The 19,492-nt window shown below is 37.8% G+C and overlaps 1 protein-coding gene across 1 annotated transcript in view; it reads right to left on the bottom strand.

Moving 5' to 3' along the window:
• The window catches only part of LOC106130047 (neurofibromin), an 82,197-nt gene that overhangs the window by 36,664 nt on the left and 26,041 nt on the right, over positions 1-19,492 (bottom strand). Inside the window, exons 30-48 of the mRNA XM_060953031.1 lie at positions 19,257-19,339; positions 18,499-18,634; positions 17,728-17,818; positions 17,022-17,196; positions 16,111-16,294; positions 14,663-14,715; positions 13,555-13,755; positions 12,123-12,245; positions 11,579-11,717; positions 10,610-10,774; positions 8,769-8,870; positions 7,799-7,936; positions 7,085-7,265; positions 6,488-6,594; positions 6,104-6,180; positions 5,556-5,749; positions 5,057-5,160; positions 2,909-2,995; positions 2,268-2,439 (exon numbers count right to left, since the gene is read on the bottom strand). Of these exons, the coding sequence (XP_060809014.1) occupies positions 2,268-2,439; positions 2,909-2,995; positions 5,057-5,160; positions 5,556-5,749; positions 6,104-6,180; positions 6,488-6,594; positions 7,085-7,265; positions 7,799-7,936; positions 8,769-8,870; positions 10,610-10,774; positions 11,579-11,717; positions 12,123-12,245; positions 13,555-13,755; positions 14,663-14,715; positions 16,111-16,294; positions 17,022-17,196; positions 17,728-17,818; positions 18,499-18,634; positions 19,257-19,339 (2,512 nt within the window). The remainder of the gene's footprint in view (positions 1-2,267; positions 2,440-2,908; positions 2,996-5,056; positions 5,161-5,555; positions 5,750-6,103; positions 6,181-6,487; positions 6,595-7,084; positions 7,266-7,798; positions 7,937-8,768; positions 8,871-10,609; positions 10,775-11,578; positions 11,718-12,122; positions 12,246-13,554; positions 13,756-14,662; positions 14,716-16,110; positions 16,295-17,021; positions 17,197-17,727; positions 17,819-18,498; positions 18,635-19,256; positions 19,340-19,492) is intronic.

Genomic DNA, 19,492 nt, shown 5'->3' with positions numbered 1-19,492 from the left:
ATGTTACTATTAACCTGAGGCTTCTTTATTTCATCGCATTGCTCCATTTAGAATTACCATTAGAAACCATAGTAGAATTAGTAGAATATTTTAAAACAATAAAAAATATATAAGTAATAAAACAAAAGTAATAAATGAAAATTGAACAACTTAATTTACAAAATACAAGAATAAAGTTACTACCTACAGAACTTTGCGATATTTAATACGTATTTAACATATTAATGCAATTCTTGAATTAACATTAGGTATCTTTTGCCTATTTATAATAGCAACACTGTAATACTCGTTTGGAAAATGAGTGACAGTTTTTTATGTCAAATAAGTTTTGCAGTAAGTTTTGATTGAACACCTGTAAACTTTCTTTCTGTTGTTTTTTACCGGTGCCTGTGTATTTACCTATTTGCACTTTGTTTTGTGCTGATAACTTGTCGTTATTTGGAGTTTGGAATCTTCCGTTGAGTCGAGCTTTGTTCTTCCGGATATTCGTGTGATTTTATCATCTGAGATTGGACTCTGACTGTGTTTACTGTGTTGTGCAGATATTTTGAGATAGGACTCCTGTAAAAAGTACCTTATTATTTGAGATAGGAGTCCCAAGTTTGTGTTTGTTTTTGTGAAAGACAGATTTTACAACAAAAGTGCCACGATGTCTTCAGATAAACTTTGTTGCGTTCCTGGTTGTAAAGGCAGTGGAGGTATGTTTGAAATATTTTTGTTCCTGTATCAATCTGCCTCTTAATCTTGTGGTTTGATTCCTGGCAAGGCCACAATCGAAAATTATTACGTTTGCTGGATAGTCAAAAATATTATTAACAGTGATTTATCACTATAAATTTCTTTTCAACTGGGTTTAACAATCATCATACATACATATAATCACGTCTATATCCCTTGCGGGATAGACATAGCCAACAGTCTTGTAAAGACTGATAGGCCACGTTCAGCTATTTGGCTTTAAGATAGAATTGAGATTCAAATAGTGACAGGTTGCAAGCCCATCGCCTTAAAAAGAATCATGATGATGAGAATATTATGAGATTTAATCCAATCAGGCCACATATAACTTTAAGAAAGTTAGTTGTGAAAACCTCCGGCAATGGGCGCATGGTTGCGAAAGTCTTTTCTAGTAAGATAGTTATACCAGAAGTGTTAACTTCCAAAAAATAATTGTATAAAAAAACTAAAAAACTACCCGTTTTATTGCAAATCGAACTAAAAAATAGAAAATAAATAATAGTTTAAAAAAAAACTAAAAAACTACGCTTTTATTGCTAATCAAACTAAAAAATAGAAAATAAAAATTAATGACAAAGGAATTCAGTAGTAGCAAGTCGAACAATCAGTTATAGTCAGTTGTAGTAGTAATTACCTCGGATTAAAATTATAACAAAATTAAATTTATAAACAAAACAATTTAAATCAGAGTAAAAAGCGTGGGGTGCATTTTACTTCATTTTCATAACTCTCTTGTCATAAATATATGCTAATAGAATGATTTTAATATTTACTACATCAGGCACCCCACGCTTTTTACTCTAATTTTAAATTGTTTTGTTTATAAATTTAATTTTGTTATAATTTTAATCCGAGGTAATTACTACTACAACTGACTATAACTGATTGTTCGACTTGCTACTACTGAATTCCTTTGTCATTAATTTTTATTTTCTATTTTTTAGTTTGATTAGCAATAAAAGCGTAGTTTTTTAGTTTTTTTTTAAACTATTATTATTATTATACTAGCTATAAACCTTACGCGTATCAAATACTCGAGTAAAAGGTATTGTTACCGGAGAAGCCGGAACATACTAGGTTATAGTGTGGAACAGGTCTTGTTACTATAGTTAATACGCGTACCATATTGAATTCTTGTAAAACAAACATTCTAGAATTATCACAGTATGGAATAGATACTATTACTCTAATAAATACGTGTCACAAAAAACAGGTATATTGTTTCCATAGTAGCTAACCGTATCACATCAAATACTCGAGTAGCATGTACTAGTGCGGAGGAAGTATAACATGTATAGTATATACCGGAGAAGCTGGGCGTGTTGCAAGTACACAGGGGTACCATAGTAAATACTCATAGGTACTATATTCAATTCTTGTAAAACAAATATACTAGAATTATCACAGTATGGAATAGGTACTATTACTCTAATAAATACGTGTCACAAATAACAGGTATATTGTTACCATAGTAACTACTCGTATCACATCAAATACTCGTAATGCTATAACATGTACAGTATATTTACCGGAGAAGCTGGGCGTGTTGCATGTGCACAAAGAGTGTATGATGTTGATCACCAGGCCGTGGGTCGCGGCGCGCATCGATACAGTACCGGAGCATACTAGGAAGGTCACAGTGTGGAACAGGTATGGAAGATGGCGGGCCACGTCCAGGCAGTTGTTGAAGGAGAGCATCAACTGGAAAGGGTTATTATTGAAGCATTGCCTAGGTAAACTTCGTTGAGGTTTAAAAGGTAATATTATTCATGATAAAAAGTGGTGCTTCTATAGGATTTAGATAATCTCTTTCACTCTTTTGAATTGCATTTTTAAGTATAGGACCATTTCTTCTCATTCCCATTGATGGCGTTAAAGGCGACTAAGGGATAGGCTTATAAACTATGGATTCTTATAGGCGCTGGGCTGGCAACCTCTCACCGTTTGAGTCTCAATTCTATCATTGAGCCGGATAGCTGAGCGTGGCCTATCACTCTTTTCAAGACTGTTGGCTTTGTATTCCCCGCAAGAAATATAGACGTAATTATATGTATATATGTTTTTTGGCAGTAGTTAAAAAAGGGGCAGTTCAAGTCCAAGGGATAAAGATGTGATTATATGAATGAATGAATGTTCAAAAGAATAAAAATATAAACATGCGCGCACGTACCAAATATCTTGCCAAGATGGCGATGTCGTCCCACATCAGATGCTGTTCCAGCATCGCTGTCGGCGAGTGACAAGTCTTGTCCACCACCTGTGAGCACGTCACATTTGTCAAGGGCGTCAAAGGCGTATCTATAGTTTAGACATATCTATAGCTACGCCAGAGTTTTTGAATTATCTTTTAACGTTTGCGTTCTCTCTTCACAAACTTTGATGAGGCATATTATGTTATCTCACTTCTCTCTCTCTCTTCTTTTTTAACTTTAGAGGTAGAAAAAGAGGGCACATAAAACCAGAATTCAAAGCTATTCCCGTCTGGCAGCTGTATCTATGTGTAAAGGAAAACCTGACTTGACTTTGATTATCATGGCATGTACTCATGATACAGTTAATTTATGGAACAGAAGTATAATTTACCTGCAAAATCATCACAATGATAAATTGACCTTGCCCTATTTTTATTTTCAACTCTATCAAATTAGGCCAATTAGAATGATACAGGGCTATTTTTCAATTCCTTCCCGTTTTTGTCAAGGTTTCAAGGACATTTTATGCATGATTTTTTCCAGAATGCTATTCAAAGTTCGAATTCAAAATTTTTATTCACTATCACTTTATTTTCCTAATCTAAGGCTATAAATGTACTATGCTCGTTATTTCGCTTTTTTGTCTCATTAGAGCTACGATACAAGCACATAATGTATTCTAATAAATTTATCACTACTTATACTAGAAGGGAGTTGGAATTTCGGATATAAAGGCCAATCGATCACCAATTACAATCTTAAAACAAAAATGCCTTGCAAACAAACGCTGGTAGCAATATAAGATATACATATATCATTTATTGATATTTAGAAATTCGACCATTAAAACCATATCATAAGGGTCGGTATTTTAATATTCCAAAGTATTTTTTCTCGATAAAAAGAAAAAAACTTTTATAAAATAGCAAATAGCGCACAAGCAAAGCAAAAGAAAACAAGATGTATAAAATAAAAACAGAACTCACAGTGGCCGGGGTAACTGGGCCGAGGATATTATTGGGCAGTTTGGATAGGGCCTGGAAAACATCCATCTTTGTACACTCTGAAACCGAATTCCAGATCCTAAATGTTTTAGGATATACTTCACTTACTTTAAAACTACATTTTTTTTTAAAGATTTACGTGTACTCAGATCATGGACTAAAATGGTGTAGCCATTTTAGTTTTTTCTTAATTTATTTATTTTTATTATTTTTTATACACAGATATCATTGAGAATTATAAACACGTGTAACAAAAGTACATAGGTTCTGCTTATTTCAAACGAAATCTCTTCCAGCAGACCCTTTTTGAATGGCAAATATTTGAAGACAGTTAATTTTCTATTAACAAATCTATAGAAATTTTAGATGAGCTAAAATCGTTCTAAATTATAGATAACGAAAAGGCCTTTGCCCAAGAGTAATAAATAATAAAAATATAATGTTTTTTTTATCTATATCTTTTACTAGATTTGTATATTTAATAATAAATAATCGTTTGATCTAAAATTCGATTTGAAAGTATTAAAAGAAAAACTGAGATTTTTGCTCGATGAATACTGATATATAAGAACTATGTATACAACGGTGTATGATTTTGAAAACCAGCAAAAAAAATTCTTCGAACAAACATCAAAGTTTTTCCAAAAAATAAAAATGAAAAACACAGATAAAGCTTTTTACAACACATTGACAAGAAATCCTTGTACTTAAGAAACTACAACTATTACTTAAACAATATAAAGAGATTTTTTTATTATATTTCCAAGCAGATTTAGAGTGATAAACAAAAAAGTATTTAACATCGATTAACTAAAAAGATAAAGACAAATAAAAAAACAGTCAAGGCTTAATTACATAACCACAAAAACCGTACTTTCACAATTATTCCCATAATTCTAGTCGCGATGACAATAAAAATTCATTTTGTCATTACGAATTGATGTGATCCAACGACAATCTTTTGAATAATAAGTTTGTTACGTATATATGACATACTAAAGCGAGAATATAAATAGAATTACCTTTGAAAAACAAAAATACAATTCAATTTTAAGTGTTTTTCGAACACGTAAAATTTGGCTGTGATAAACCAGATTAGACGTCCTATAGGAAATACGTTACCCTGCACATCCGTCCTATGACCTTCTTGGAGACCAGTTGGACGTTGGCCGAAGCCAGCGCCACTGCCGTGTCAGCCATTATCTCTATCATCGGAGATCCAAGACCTGGGAGGTAGAAGTCATCAATATTTAGTTATAATCATCTTGATATCATCAACCGATAGTGGCCTTTCAGACTGTTGGCTCTTTATACCACGTAAAGGATAAAGACGTGATTTTATTTGCGGTCAACAGTATATCCCCATATATGTATGTATCATCAACTTGGCAGCATGCATTGTAAGAGACATAATATGTCTCATAATAACAATAATCTAAACAAAAACCCGCAACCTTATGGTCATCGAAAAGTTCTCCTTAGACACTAGCTAGACATTGGCTGAATTATCTGTCTCACATTTAGACAAAACTGATCTGAATTGACATTACTCTGTATATCATGGACCTTCAGATCTTCGGCCACATTACAAGAAGAAGAAATATGATTGAAGAAAATTGACCTGAATTAACACTCCTCTGTATAAAGCTGTCTAGCACCATATCAATCAACTCTGGCACCTGACCAATGGACCCCCATATCTTGGCCTGGACTGATGGGTACATCTCCGTCTCCTCTATTGTGAGGGTTATCAGTTTCTCCAGAATGCCGGCCACCTGCTTCTGACGGCGGGATTCTTCTGATGGTTTGCAGAACCTGATGGAAGAGGATATATTATTGGTCGATTAGATGTCTCTTCTGTTTTTCAAGCAAGCGAAAGAGTATATAGTATATCTTGGATCAATGTTTACAGCCATTTTTAGATGTATGCAAATCGTCGCGATGTATAAAAAGTATGTATGTAGTTCGCCCGCGCTAATTTAGCATCACCTACAAGCAGAATTTTCGAAAATCCTTTGAAAACAAAAAAAAATAAATAAACGGAATCAAAAATAATCAGTGTAACCTTTAGCCTTTTAATTTTATAAACGCAATCTATCATTCGCATTTATAATATTAGTTGGAATCTGTACATAGCGATGATATTCATTGCAGACTCGCGTGACTTACCTTACAAGGTTTGCAAGCCACGGCGTCATGTATTCCAGGCACAAATGTTTTAGCTCTATCGTGGAGCCTCGAAAGCCCTGAAAATTTCATATACCTTAATACAATGGACAATTTATACTTAATACCTTAATTCTCACTTTAACAACTTGTATATTTGCTTAGTCAACTTGCTTTCATTCATCGTGTCTACATTGCCAAAACATCACTTCAGACCTTATATGTAAAGATTGATAAAATGTGATGAGGCAAAAGAAGTACGAACCTGAAATTTACAACAACGGGACAAATTACACAAATTGAGTTAGCCTCGAAGTAAGATCGATACTTGCGTTACATGATAAAGATGTAACCTCTGCCTACACCTCCGCAGAAGTATATAAATACCTGTATACACTCTTCTAGGAATTCCAGAGTGAGATGAGGCTCGTTGTGAGCCAGTTTCTCGCTCACAGACTTTATGAAGATCGTGTTGTTTGAAGGGATGCATAGACCTGTTGTTATAGGTAACGCAGAATTAGTGATAATTTTTTTTCATGTGGTTACCATCACTTTAGAATAGAACCACTACATATATTTTCCATGGATGTCGTAAAAGGCGACTAAGGGATATGCTTACGAACTTTGGATTCCCCTAGTAGGCGCTGGACTTGCAACCTGTCACTATTTGAATCTCAATATTATTATTAAGCCAAATAGCTGAATGTGGCCTATTAGTCTTTTCAAGAATTTTGGCACTGTTTAACCCGCAAGGGAACGTAATGATATGTATGTATGTATTTTTTAGTTTCCTGCACTTTAGAATAGAATAACTCCATATTTTCCCCATGGATATCATAAAAGGCCAATCTGAATTACTAATGTCACGTGGTTCATAACCGTACCAGGGAGAATGAGAAATGTCAAGAGAATGATGACAATAAGTGAGAAACTTATTACTGTACTCATGAGTCTAGTATTTTTTTGTGATTTGTCGCATTTCACCTGAAGTCTCCAGCAATTGACCCTCGATCTTCAGATGGAAGGTGGCGGTGAGCGCGCACAGCTGGTTGTAGGCCGCAGTCCTGAGGTTGGGGTCGCAGGAGCCGAGGTTGAGCAGCGCCATGTTGAGAAGCGTCCCCGGGACGTCCTTCGGCCGGATCTTCTGGTGGACTGTCACGGAATCCTGGAGGAAACGGGCAAATATTATTATCATCATCAGAGATCAAACCATATATATATACTAGCTCATGCTAATGTCTCCTAAAGTTTTCTCTCTAGGATTAAAGACAAGATATTTTCTAAAAAAAAATCGAAACGAATATAGTTACTGGCGATCCGTTATCTTGTAAAACGTTTTAATCATGAGACATATGTGGCCAGTCTAGTTCTTATTTTCCAAAATATCAATAAAGAAAGTTCTGCATGTTTCTCGAAAAATAAAATGAAGCGAGAAAAAGCAAAGTATAAGCACAATAAACGTTTTTAAGTTTCAATGATTACTAATACTATGGATGCAAATCTGAAATAAAAACATTTTTATTTTTTATTTAATAGCCGAGATCAACCATTGTGTTGGAATACATGTATAGCAACAAAAAAAAAACAATATTCAATTCTCCTAAAAAAAATTAAACTTTAAACAAGAGTTACAGATACATTAACGTCAACATGAAAGAGAAAAAAGAAGAGAGAGAGAGAGTGAGACGGTAAACTCACCGGCTGACTCAACTCCCACCGGTTCCTTATGTGAATGATGCTCTGAACGATGTTGTCACAATCGTTGTGTATGAAGCTGAGTGGAGTCGCTTCGTTGATGATGGACAAGGAGAATTGGTTGTCGTCCACGAGGCAAACCTGAAAAAAAAAGTTGAATACATACATAAATACATACATATGGTCACGTCTATATCCCTTGCGGGGTAGACAGAGCCAACAGACTTGAAAAGACTGAATGGCCACGTTCAGCTTATTTGGCTTAATGATAAAATAGAATTCATACAATTCATGTACTTTGGATAAATAATCAGATCGGTCTAAGATACTTCTTGTACGTACTTAATTTTCCAAAAGATATTAAAATCCCTATCCCAAAACTCGTTCATTACTCCTCTATATAATCGCTTTTATATCCCTTGCAGGGTAGACAAACCGACAATCTTGAAAAGACTGAAAGGCCACGTTCAGATGTTTGCCTTAATCATGGAATTGAGGATCCAAATAGTGACAGGTTGCTAGCCCATCGCCTACAAAACTTACATGTATTTTACAGAGTTATCCAAGCCAAAAAGACCCTGACTATCTTAACATTTTCCTGCCGAGGGCCTACTGGAAGAACTATAATAAGAAATTTCTTTATAAATAAGTAGTGCCCTTGTACTAAATTTCACCTTGTCTATGTTTCGGTTGTATTTAATTTTCCTTGATAGATAGATAGAAAATGTATTTATTTGATTTACTATACACAATATACAATGTAAATAACAAATTAATAGGGGTATGAAAGTGAAAAGAGGTAGTCTCTGCCTACCCCTCCGGAAAAGAGGCGTGATTTATGTATTTACGTATGTAATAGGGGTATGAGTTGCAGCAATATAAAAAGGTAACATAACTCAACAAATTTATTGCTATAGAGCAGTGTAATTTGTAAAATCTTGATGTACATAAATATATAAATAAAATAAAGTACCTCATCGATTTCGGAGGCGTAATACACGTCGTTCAATAAGACGGGTAAACCCAGCACTTTGGTCTTTTCCACTGATGTGATCTGCAGGGCTGTAGGTCCCACCTGAAAATTTATTTAATAATTACATTTATTTTATTTGAACATACAAACAAAAGAAGCAAATATATATATATATATTACATATTACATTAAACACAGGTTCAAATCCTACCTCGGCCATGTACCAATAACTATTTTCAAAAGTTATGTACATTAGTTTGAATACTAACCGATGCTCTTACAGTGAGGGAAACAATCGTGAGGAAATCTGCACATTCAGGCAACTGGATGTGTAACCATGATCGATCCAATACGGGTTAGGTTAACCTGCAAAAGTTGCGGAGGTCAGACGGGAGTCGCTTCGTGTAAAAACCTGACTCACCCAATCCAGCATCCATGGTCAAAGGCATACCCTGGGCTCTCGAGACTGATGAGGATGCAACCGGAACTAAAACCTAAGTCGAAGAAGATATACATTCAGTCAGAAAAGTATCGGGAATGGATTATTTATTTATGGTTCCAAATTCAAATTTTTGTTTTTTTTGTTGTTGTTAGATTGGCACAACTGTTTTCCATTTTGGCGCGGAGTTTGAGTTGCATCTGTTGTTTACATTAAATACAGTGCTATTTTTAGTTATATCATATCTAGTGTGTATTGCTAATTTCATAATGGATAAAAACATCGAACAAAGAGTTTGTCTTAAATTTTGCATTGCCAATGGAATATCGTGTTCGGAGTCACTGAAAATGTTACAGAAGGCTTACGGTGAATCGACTTTATCAAAAACTCGTGCTTATGAGTGGTACAAAGCGTTCAAAAGCGGTCGAGATGTGATGGAAGATTTGCCTCGCTCTGGTAGGCCATCAACGTCTGCAACTGAAGTTAACATCGCAAAAGTGAAGGAAATAGTGACTGAAAATCCTCATTCAACTTTGAGAGAGATAGCCACCGAACTTTCTGTATCTCACGAGTCGATCCGTACCATTTTAACTAATAATTTGGGTATGAAACATGTTGCCGCTCGGCTAGTCCCAAAAGACCTGAATTTTTTTCAAAAACTCAATCGCATGAGAGTCGCTGAGGACATGCTAGAACGAGTCAATTCCGACCCAACATTCATGAAACGCATTGTTACTGGTGACGAGACGTGGGTTTACGAGTTTGACATGCAAACTAGTCAACAAGCTTCGGAGTGGCGCCTTCCAACTGAACCGAAACCGAAAAAACCACGCCAAAGTCGTTCAAAAGTCAAAGTCATGTTGACTGTTTTCTTTGACTATCGCGGTGTTGTGCACTCGGAATTCTTGCCGGAAGGTCAAACGGTAAATAAGGAATATTATTTGAGTGTTATGCGGCGTTTAAGAGAGCAAATCCGACGAAAAAGGCCAGATTTGTGGAAAGAAAATTCTTGGATTTTGCACCATGATAATGCACCTTCGCACAAGGCCATCATTGTGAACGAATTTTTAACCAAACACTCAACAAATACCATCGAGCAACCACCATATTCACCAGATATGGCTCCAGCCGACTTTTTTCTTTTTCCTAAACTCAAATTACCACTTCGTGGCACCCGTTTTCAATCGGTAGAAGACATAAAAGAGAATTCGCGGCGAGAACTGACCTCAATTCCGGAAACAGCGTTTAAAAAATGTTTTGATGATTGGATTATTCGTTGGCGTAAGTGTATCGTTTCTAAAGGAGCATATTTTGAAGGTGATAAAATAAATTTGGATGAATAACAAACAGTTTGTGTATTATTGATCTTTTCCTGCTACTTTCTTGACAGAGTAGTACATACCTTGATAGCAACTTTGGTGTCCTTATGCGAAAGTTTCAACGCGTTATTGAAAACTTTCAAGTCCTCTTCCAAAGCCAACGTGGCCCCGGGTAACTTCTGCTGCTCGCTGTCCACGTACTCGCTGAGGCGGCTGTGGTTGTCTATGAAGACCAGCTTGCGATTGTTCTGGTGACAAATAAAATCATCTTTATTTATCTATGTACACAAAAATTATATACATGAGAATTTAATACCGTTCCAATAATTATAGTGCCGTGTGATTCCCAGCACCAATACAAAAAAGAATAGGACCACTCCATATTTTTCCCATGGATGTCGTAAAAGGCGACTAAGGGATAGGCTTATAAAATTGCGATCCTTTTTTTTAGGCGATGGGCTAGCAACCTGTCACTATTTGGACCTCAATTCTATCATTAAACCGAGCAGCTGAACGTGACCATTCAGTCTTTTCGGGACTATTGGCTTTGTCTACCCCGTAAGGGATACAAACGTGACTATATGTTTATGTGTATGTATGTATGTAGAATTTAATACAGTAATTCTTGTACAAAGGTGCTACTTATTTCAAAAGAAATCTCTTCCAGTAGACCCATGAGAGGAAGGATGATCTTTTATTGTAGGTAAGGTAAGGTACAGTATGACCACATTTGTAAGTTACACTGATGTACCTGCGTTTTTAAGAGTTTGTTACCGCTTCTTCTTCAATGACGCTTTGGAAGCGGCGGTACACTTAGTTTTGTTTGTTAGTTACATAGTTATAAAAGAAATCAATCCCTTGCAATGGCGGACTTATCCCTTCAGGTCAACTAGTCCTTTATAAATGAATGATGAATAAAACAAATCGAATTTGTAAAGGTTGTAAAATGGTAAGTCATACAGCTGAGCGTGGCCTTTCAATCATTTCAAGACTATTGGCTCTGTCTACCCCGCAAGGGTTATAGACGTGACTATATGTATGTATTATCTTACCCTCAATGGTGCCAATATAGTCTCATGGAACTTAGTATACTCCCGCACCCAACTGTTACAATTGTATATGTAGCAGGCTTGTATGTTGATGTATGCCACTTCAGGTAGGACCGAGAACCATTTCTGCAGGAAATCCGTCCTGAAAGTATATTAATAACATGAATATACATGTTAACAGGATGAATGCAAGCAAATTAATTAAAATATATGTATATACAAGGCGAGCGTTAATACAAACGTTGAAAAACGATGGCTTAGGCAAAGTACTCTCTCTTTATCTCTTTCTGCGTGTTCCCATGTTGCACCCTCCACAGAAGTGTTTTGGGCCTTGGGATATGCCTTTGACCATGGATCCTGAATTGGATAGTATTCAAACTAATTTACCACCAAACTCTCCTAACGCTCTAAAATGGCCTGATTATACGTATGTAAATGGCCTGATTCTACGTATGTAAACGGCCTGATTATACGTATGTAAACGGCCTGATTATATGTATGTAAACGGCCTGATTATACCAATACAATGTATGTATTTGAAACGTACCTGAATCTGTTGTCAGAGTTTGTGTGAGTGAAGTCGACGATCAGCTCGAACGGTTGCTGGCAGAACGGCTTCAAAGTCAGGATCACGTGGTAGATGAGTAGGTCCGCGTTCACTTCGCCGATCCTGAGGGAAATACAAATGATCGATTATCATTATCATGATGGCATTGGCCTTGGCACACTGTTACAATGAGTTTCGAACCTGGGTACCTCACTATTGTGAAGACCTTGTAGAGAGTCAAGACCGAGTGCGCTGTTGAGGACTCGTGGCGTGATTGAGGAACTGTCATCATTCCCTGATCTTCTGCTTCCGTTACTGGCACACTGCCTGCCGGCTGCTGATAGTAACAAGGTAGCACAAAGATATCCGGAAGGTCGGTAGAACTGTCTGTTGGTATAACGATGGACCACTCACTTGTATCTCCTGGATATGAGGTAGAACACGGGGTTCCCGTTCTTGCTGGTCCCCGCCTGGTGGAAGATGTTCAGGTTCTTGATCTGCTCCTTCTCGTGCATGTTGTGCTTATGAACTCCTCTTAGCTGGGTTAACTACCACCTGGATCATGGTCCTCTAGCCTAACCTCTAGCTTTTGAAGTTTATAAATACTGGGATGAACTTAAAAAAAAGTCATGAGCTTATTGGAAGTACAGGAACCGCTTGGATCTTGATCATACGCGAACTCCTGCTTCTATCCCAACTACTATACGGTAGAAACATACTAATAAATTTATGACCCCCTTCATTATAGCCTTGACTTCGCCTGAAAGAAAACACTGAAAGCCACCAGTACTTGACTGAAGCAACAGCCCAGAAGAGTCGGGATAATGGGTTGATGGCATTGTAACACGTCACACGAGGATTCGAACCTAACTACCTCTCGCGTCAACCACTCACTTGTATCTCCTGGAGATGAAGTAGAACACGGGGTTCCCGTTCTTGCTGGTCCCCGCCTGGTAGAAGATGTTCAGACTCTTGATGCTCTTGAACTCCTCCTTCTCGTGCATGTTGTGCTTATGAACTCCTCTAAGCTGGGCTAACTACCACCTGGATCATGGTCCTCTAGCCTAACCTCTAGCTTTTGAAGTTTATAAATACTGGGATCAACTTAAAAAAACGTCATGAGGTTATTGGAAGTACAGGAACCGCTTGGATCTTGATCATACGCGAACTCCTGCTTCTTCTGCAGAAACGAAACATGATACTACTACGCTGATCCCAACAAAAGCACTAAGAACATGATGGTACTAATAAATTTATGACCCCCTTAATTATGGTCATAGCCTTGGTTTCACCTGAAAGAAAACACTGAAAGACGAAGCCACCAGTACTTGGCTGAAGCAACAGCGCAGAAGAGTCGGGATAAAGGTTTAATGGCATTGTAACACGTCACAAAAGAATTCCAACCTAACTACCTCTCGCGTCAACCACTCACTTGTATCTCCTGGAGATGAAGTAGAACACGGGGTTCCCGTTCTTGCTGGTCCCCGCCTGGTAGAAGATGTTCAGACTCTTGATGCTCTTGAACTCCTCCTTCTCGTGCATGTTGTGCTTCACTATGAACTCCTCGAAGTTGGTTGACGACATGTCGATGGAGGACCAGCGGGCGTACGAGGAGAAGAGGAGGCCGGATGTGCTGAAGAAGGGAATTCCATTTAAGGCAATATAAATTCTAAGATTAACATAATAATTATTAGATAATGTCTAATGAGTGTAGGAAGTATAGTTATTAAGTTATTTATACCTACAGAAGATAGAAGGAGAAAAGAGGAGAAAATAATCAGTTTAAAATGTCTATATTATTCAACGTAAAAATTAAGAAAATTTATAATAATAATTATTTTTTAACATCTCTCTAACAAACAACATCATGGCAACCGTCGCTATGGCGTATACCAAGAAGGTTGCCTACAGTTAGATAGAATGTACCTGTTCTAAAGAGCCGTGTGGTTCCCAACACTTGAATAGGACCCCTTCATTTCTGTTCAGTAGATAAGCTGCGCCGGAGAGAAACAGTTTAATCACACGGACCTTTAGTCCACACACGATCCTGTTAATTGTGTGATGAATCATACATACATACATATGATCACGTCCCCATCCCCTACGGGGTAGACAGAGCCAACAGTTCCGAAAAGACTGACAGGCCACGTTCAGCTGTTCGGCTTAATGATAGAATTGAGATTGATGATTGATGAATAACTGTCTAACTAGTATGTATTACCTACTGGTGGGTTGGATTTGAAAAAGTACCACTGGTTTTTCTTAACCCCCTTTAAGAACATGGAAGAAACAATATGGGATTGATATTGTAACCAATATTCAAGGAATAAATGATTATGATTCCTCTTTTAGGCGATGGGTTAAAAACCTGTCATTTAAATCTCCAATTCTATCATTAACCCAAACAGTTGAACGTGGCCTTTCATTCTTTTGAGGACTGTTGACTCTGTCTACCCCGCTAGGGATAAAGACGTGATAATTGTTATGTTATGGGAAGCAATAGGAAGGAATTTGTGAAGGTATAAATAAAAATAACTCACGACTCTACAGGTTTGTGCTCCGGCGGTCCCAAATACGCTAGTAGAGTGGCCATCTAGATACAAAGAGAAAAAGTTTATTAAGTAGGTTAATACTTTGTTGTTCATATAAAAAAAGCACATTGCAATGTGAAATCCAATGCCGCAGTTAAATACTTCTATTGTCAGGGATATACACGTGCCGTGTGGTTCCCGGCACCAATACGAAAAAGAATAGGACCACTCCATCTCTTTCCCATGGATGTCGTAAAAGGCGACTAAAGGATAGGCTTACAAACTTGGGATTATTTTTTTAGGCGACGGGCTAGCAACCTGTCACTATTTGAATCTCAATTCTATCATTAAGGCAAATAGCTGAACGTGGCCATTCAGTCTTTTCGGGACTGTTGGCTCTGTCTACCCCGCAAGGGATATAGAAAAAAAGTAAAATAAACAAAGGCGGGCTTAGCCCTATGAGGGATCTCTTCCAGCCAACCTGACAATAAGACGATCGCATACAACATTGAGACAACGGCTCAAGGACAAATCGTAATAAGAAAAGAAATAAAATAAATAAATAAACATAAATATATACGGGACAAATTACACAGATTGAGTTAGCCTCGAAGTGAGTTCGAGACTTGTGTTACGAGATACTAACGCAACGATACTATATTTTATAATAAATACTTATATAGATAAATATCCAAGACCCAGGCCGATCAGAGAAAGTTCCTTCCTCATCATGCCCTGACCGGGATTCGAACCAGGGCCCTCCGGTGTCACAGACAAGTGTATTGACCGCTGCGCCACAGGTACATACATACATATGGTCACGTCTATATCCCTTGCGGGGTAGACAGAGCCAACAGTCTTGAAACGACTGAATGGCCACGTTCAGCTATTTGGCTTAATGATATCTAGAATTGAGATTCAAATAGTGACAGGTTTGTAGCCTTGTATGCTTGTAGTTTGTAAGCCTATCCCATAGTCGCCTTTTACGACATCCATGGTAAAAAGAGATGGGAGTGGTCCTATTCTTTTTTCTATTGGTGCCGGGAACCACACTGCATTTTATAACAAATACTTATATAGATAGACATCCAAGACCCAGGCCGATCAGAGAATGTTCTTTCCTCATCATGCCCCGACCGGGATTCGAACCCGGGCCCTCTGGTGTCACAGACGTCAGCTGGCCACGTTCAGCTATTTGGCTCAATTATAGAATTGAGGCTCAAATAGTGACAGGTTGCTATGCCCATCGCCTAAAAGAAGAATCCCAAGTTTATAACCCTATCCCTTAGTCGCCTTTTACGACATCCATGGTAAGATGGGAGTGGTCCTTTTCTTTTTGCCGCCGGGAACCACACGGCATTTTATAACAAATACTTATATATAGATAAACATCCAAGACCCAGGCCGATCAGAGTGTTCCTTCCTCATCATGCCCCGCACAGGCCAGGCACAGGTACCTTGTCGAAGGGCCGCCTGCCGACCGCCTTGTGGTCGCGGCTGCAGGACAGGTAGTCGCCGATGCGCTCCTGGTGGTTCCACAGCAGCCGGTGCAGCGCCACCACGTTCACGTCGCTGATGAACGACAGGTTGTGCGACTGCTGGTCAGCGCTCTCGCAGTCGGACGCTATTTGGATGAAGAATCTTGAGGGAAAGAGAGAAAAAATAAACAAAATATCATCACGTGAACAACGTGGTTACATACATACAAACATATAAAATCACGCCTCTTTCCCGGAGGGGTAGGCAGAGACTACCTCTTTCCACTTGCCACGATCTCTGCACACTTCCTTCGCTTCATCCACATTCATAACTCTCTTCATGTAAAATACTGTTACTTAGTATAGTTAAGTTTGTGATATCAAATAAAATATTTTTCTTTCTTTCTTCATGCAAGCTGGGCGGTTTCGTGTACTCTTAACCTGACCCTTTGCCAGGACATCGATAATTTGATCAAGATGCGTTCGTCTAGGTCTTCCCACTCCGACATTTCCCTCCACACTCTCCTTGTATATCTAACAAAGTGGTTCGTTAACAGAAACTCAAGTTTAGAAAATTGAAAGCTTTCGTTTGACCTCGGATGTCAAATACATACGTATAGTCACGTCTATATCCCTTACGGGGTAGACAGAGTCAATAGCCTTGAAAAAACTGCAGTCTTTTCAAGGCTATGTTTGGCTTTATAACTTAATGATTAAATTGAGTTTCAAATTGGTTATGGTGTGGTCAAATTGGTTATGGTATATATGGTTCCCATGATTTGCAAAAATTGTGTATTCTTTTGTAGGTGGCGCTGTGGTGGCGAATCGCGCGGGCAGAACAGCGGTTAAAAGCTAGTATAAAATCAAATATAAATAAATATTGGACATACTTCCTTCCTTGCTCGAAGTGCACCCTGAGCAAGTCGTTGAAGGGCAGCATGTGCTGTTCCTTGGAGAATTCCACGTGGTTCGCGATGTTCTGCAGAATCTTGGACATCAACATGAGGCCGCGTTTCACCGCAGGTGGTACAGGACGTGAGACTATGCCCATCTCTTGTGGGGACACTGGAACAAATTATTAAAAATTAATATCAAAGTTTATTTGAGTTAGATAGATGCTTAGATGTATCACAAATAACATTATAAATGCGAAAGTAAGTTTATTTGTTTGTTAGTTGTCTCTTCACGCGTTATCGACTGAACCAATCTACTTGAAATTTTACATATATATAATTAAAAATCTGGAGAAGGTCATAAGATGAATTTCAACCCGGTAAAAACTATAGTTCCCATGATATTTGTAGAAAACCTGCGTTATTTTGGAGATGGTGCTAAATTGACACGAGCCAACTGATTTCGCCTGTAATAATTGGTCTGTAATACATACAAACATATAATCACGTCTATATCCCATGCGGGGTAGACAGAGCTAACAGTTTTAAAAGACTGATAAGTCACGTTCAGCTGTTTGGCTTAATGATATAATTGAGATTCAAATAGTGACAGGTTGCTAGCCCGTCGCCTAAAAGAAGAATCCCAAATTTCAGTCTGTTATACAAGAATGCTGAAAAGTGTAATATCTGATTTATTTCATACCAATAGCGGGGTTGATGAACCTCAGAAAGAGGACGGTGCCGACCGCGCCCACGCTGGTCTGCGGGAACTGCGCGAATCTCTTGCTCAGCACCTGAGAACATACATACATACATATAATCACATCTATATCCCTTGCGGGGCAGACAGAGCCAACAGTCTTGCAAAGACTGATAGGCCACGTTCAGCTATTTGGCTTTAAGATAAAATTGAGATTCTAATAGTGACAGGTTGCTAGCCCATCGCTTAAAAAAGTTTGTAAGCCTATCCCTTAGTCGCCTTTTACGACATCCATGGGAAAGAGATGGAGTGGTCCTATTCTTTTTTGTATTGACACGCACGCACACGGCACACATGAATATATATATATATATATATTTATTTAACTAAATATCAAATTTAAACTTTCAAAACGTGGCGTGTGGTTCCCGGAAGCAATATAAAAAAGAAAAGGATCACCATCTCCATCTCTATCTCATGAATGTTTTAAAAGGCGACAACGTGATAGGCTTATGAACTTGGGATTCTTCTTTTAGGCGACGGGCTAGCAACCTGTCACTATTTGAATCTCAATTCTATAATTAAGCCTAACAGCTGAACGTGGCCTGTCAGTCTTTCAAGCCTGCTGGCTATATCTACCCCGAAAGGGGAATAGAATGAATGAATGAAAAACTATCAAAACCTTTAGTTTTTCAGGCGACCAAAAACATGCAACGATGAGAGAGAGAGAGGGAGAAGAAAGAGCAAGATATATATAGTAAGAGACAGTTGTACCTGGTACAAGCAATGGCACATGCTACGCAGCTGCGGCGGGAACTTATCAGCCGAGTTCACGATACGATCGAACACCTCTTTCGTGAGGTCGGTTAACTGCGCACGGTTCAGCTCTATGTCTTGGTTGGCGTCCAATCTGTTGGAAATAGCAAATAAAAAAAATAAATAACGCTATCCATATTAAAAATTAAGAAGAAAATAAATATTTTTATGAACTGTCAATTTATTTAATACTTAAGGCCGCCCGCGACTTCGTCCGCATGGAAACCCTATCAATCCCGCGGGTACTCCGGGATAAAAAGCCTATATGTTTTTATATTCCGGGTCTTCATCTACCTACATACCAAATTTCATAGTAATCGGTTCGGTAGTTTTTGCGTGAAAGAGTAACAAACATCCATACTGACATCCAGATATACTCACAAACTTTCGCATTTATAATATTAGTAGGATTACATCCAGTTATCAACAACATGCTTCGTCAAATAACAAGATTTTTTTTTTTTTTAAATTGAAAACGGTCAATTAAAGAAAGCGCTTAGCGAATTTTGAAGTAGTTTGACATAGGGACTAGACTTAAGAGTAACTTTAACTTAAAAAAGTCTAGTATATATTTTTTTTTTTCATATAATCCAAAAGGATTGATATGAATTTCTTTTAAAAGTTAGACCTTGTTATAATCGTATTAGGAAAATTTAAAATGACAATTTTTATTTATAACTTGCGAACAGGTCCAAAGTTCAAGTCAGTATGTTTACCTGGCCGGGTCTACCTCAAAACTGAGGTCGGGTTCATTGGCAGCTTTCTCCAATAAGTTGTTTATGAGTGGCTCTAACAGGGACTGCAAGAGAAATATATATATTTTATATAAATAAATAACTTTTGTATAAAAAAGTAAAATGTCGTGTGGTTTCCGGCACTTTAGAATAGAACCACTCCATATTTTTCCTCATGGATGGCGTGGAAGGCGATTAAGGGATAGGGTTATAAACTT

Source organism: Amyelois transitella, chromosome 30 (genome assembly GCF_032362555.1).
Source record: "Amyelois transitella isolate CPQ chromosome 30, ilAmyTran1.1, whole genome shotgun sequence".
Lineage (NCBI taxonomy): Eukaryota > Metazoa > Arthropoda > Insecta > Lepidoptera > Pyralidae > Amyelois > Amyelois transitella.
This window is presented reverse-complemented; position numbering and strand designations above follow the sequence as displayed.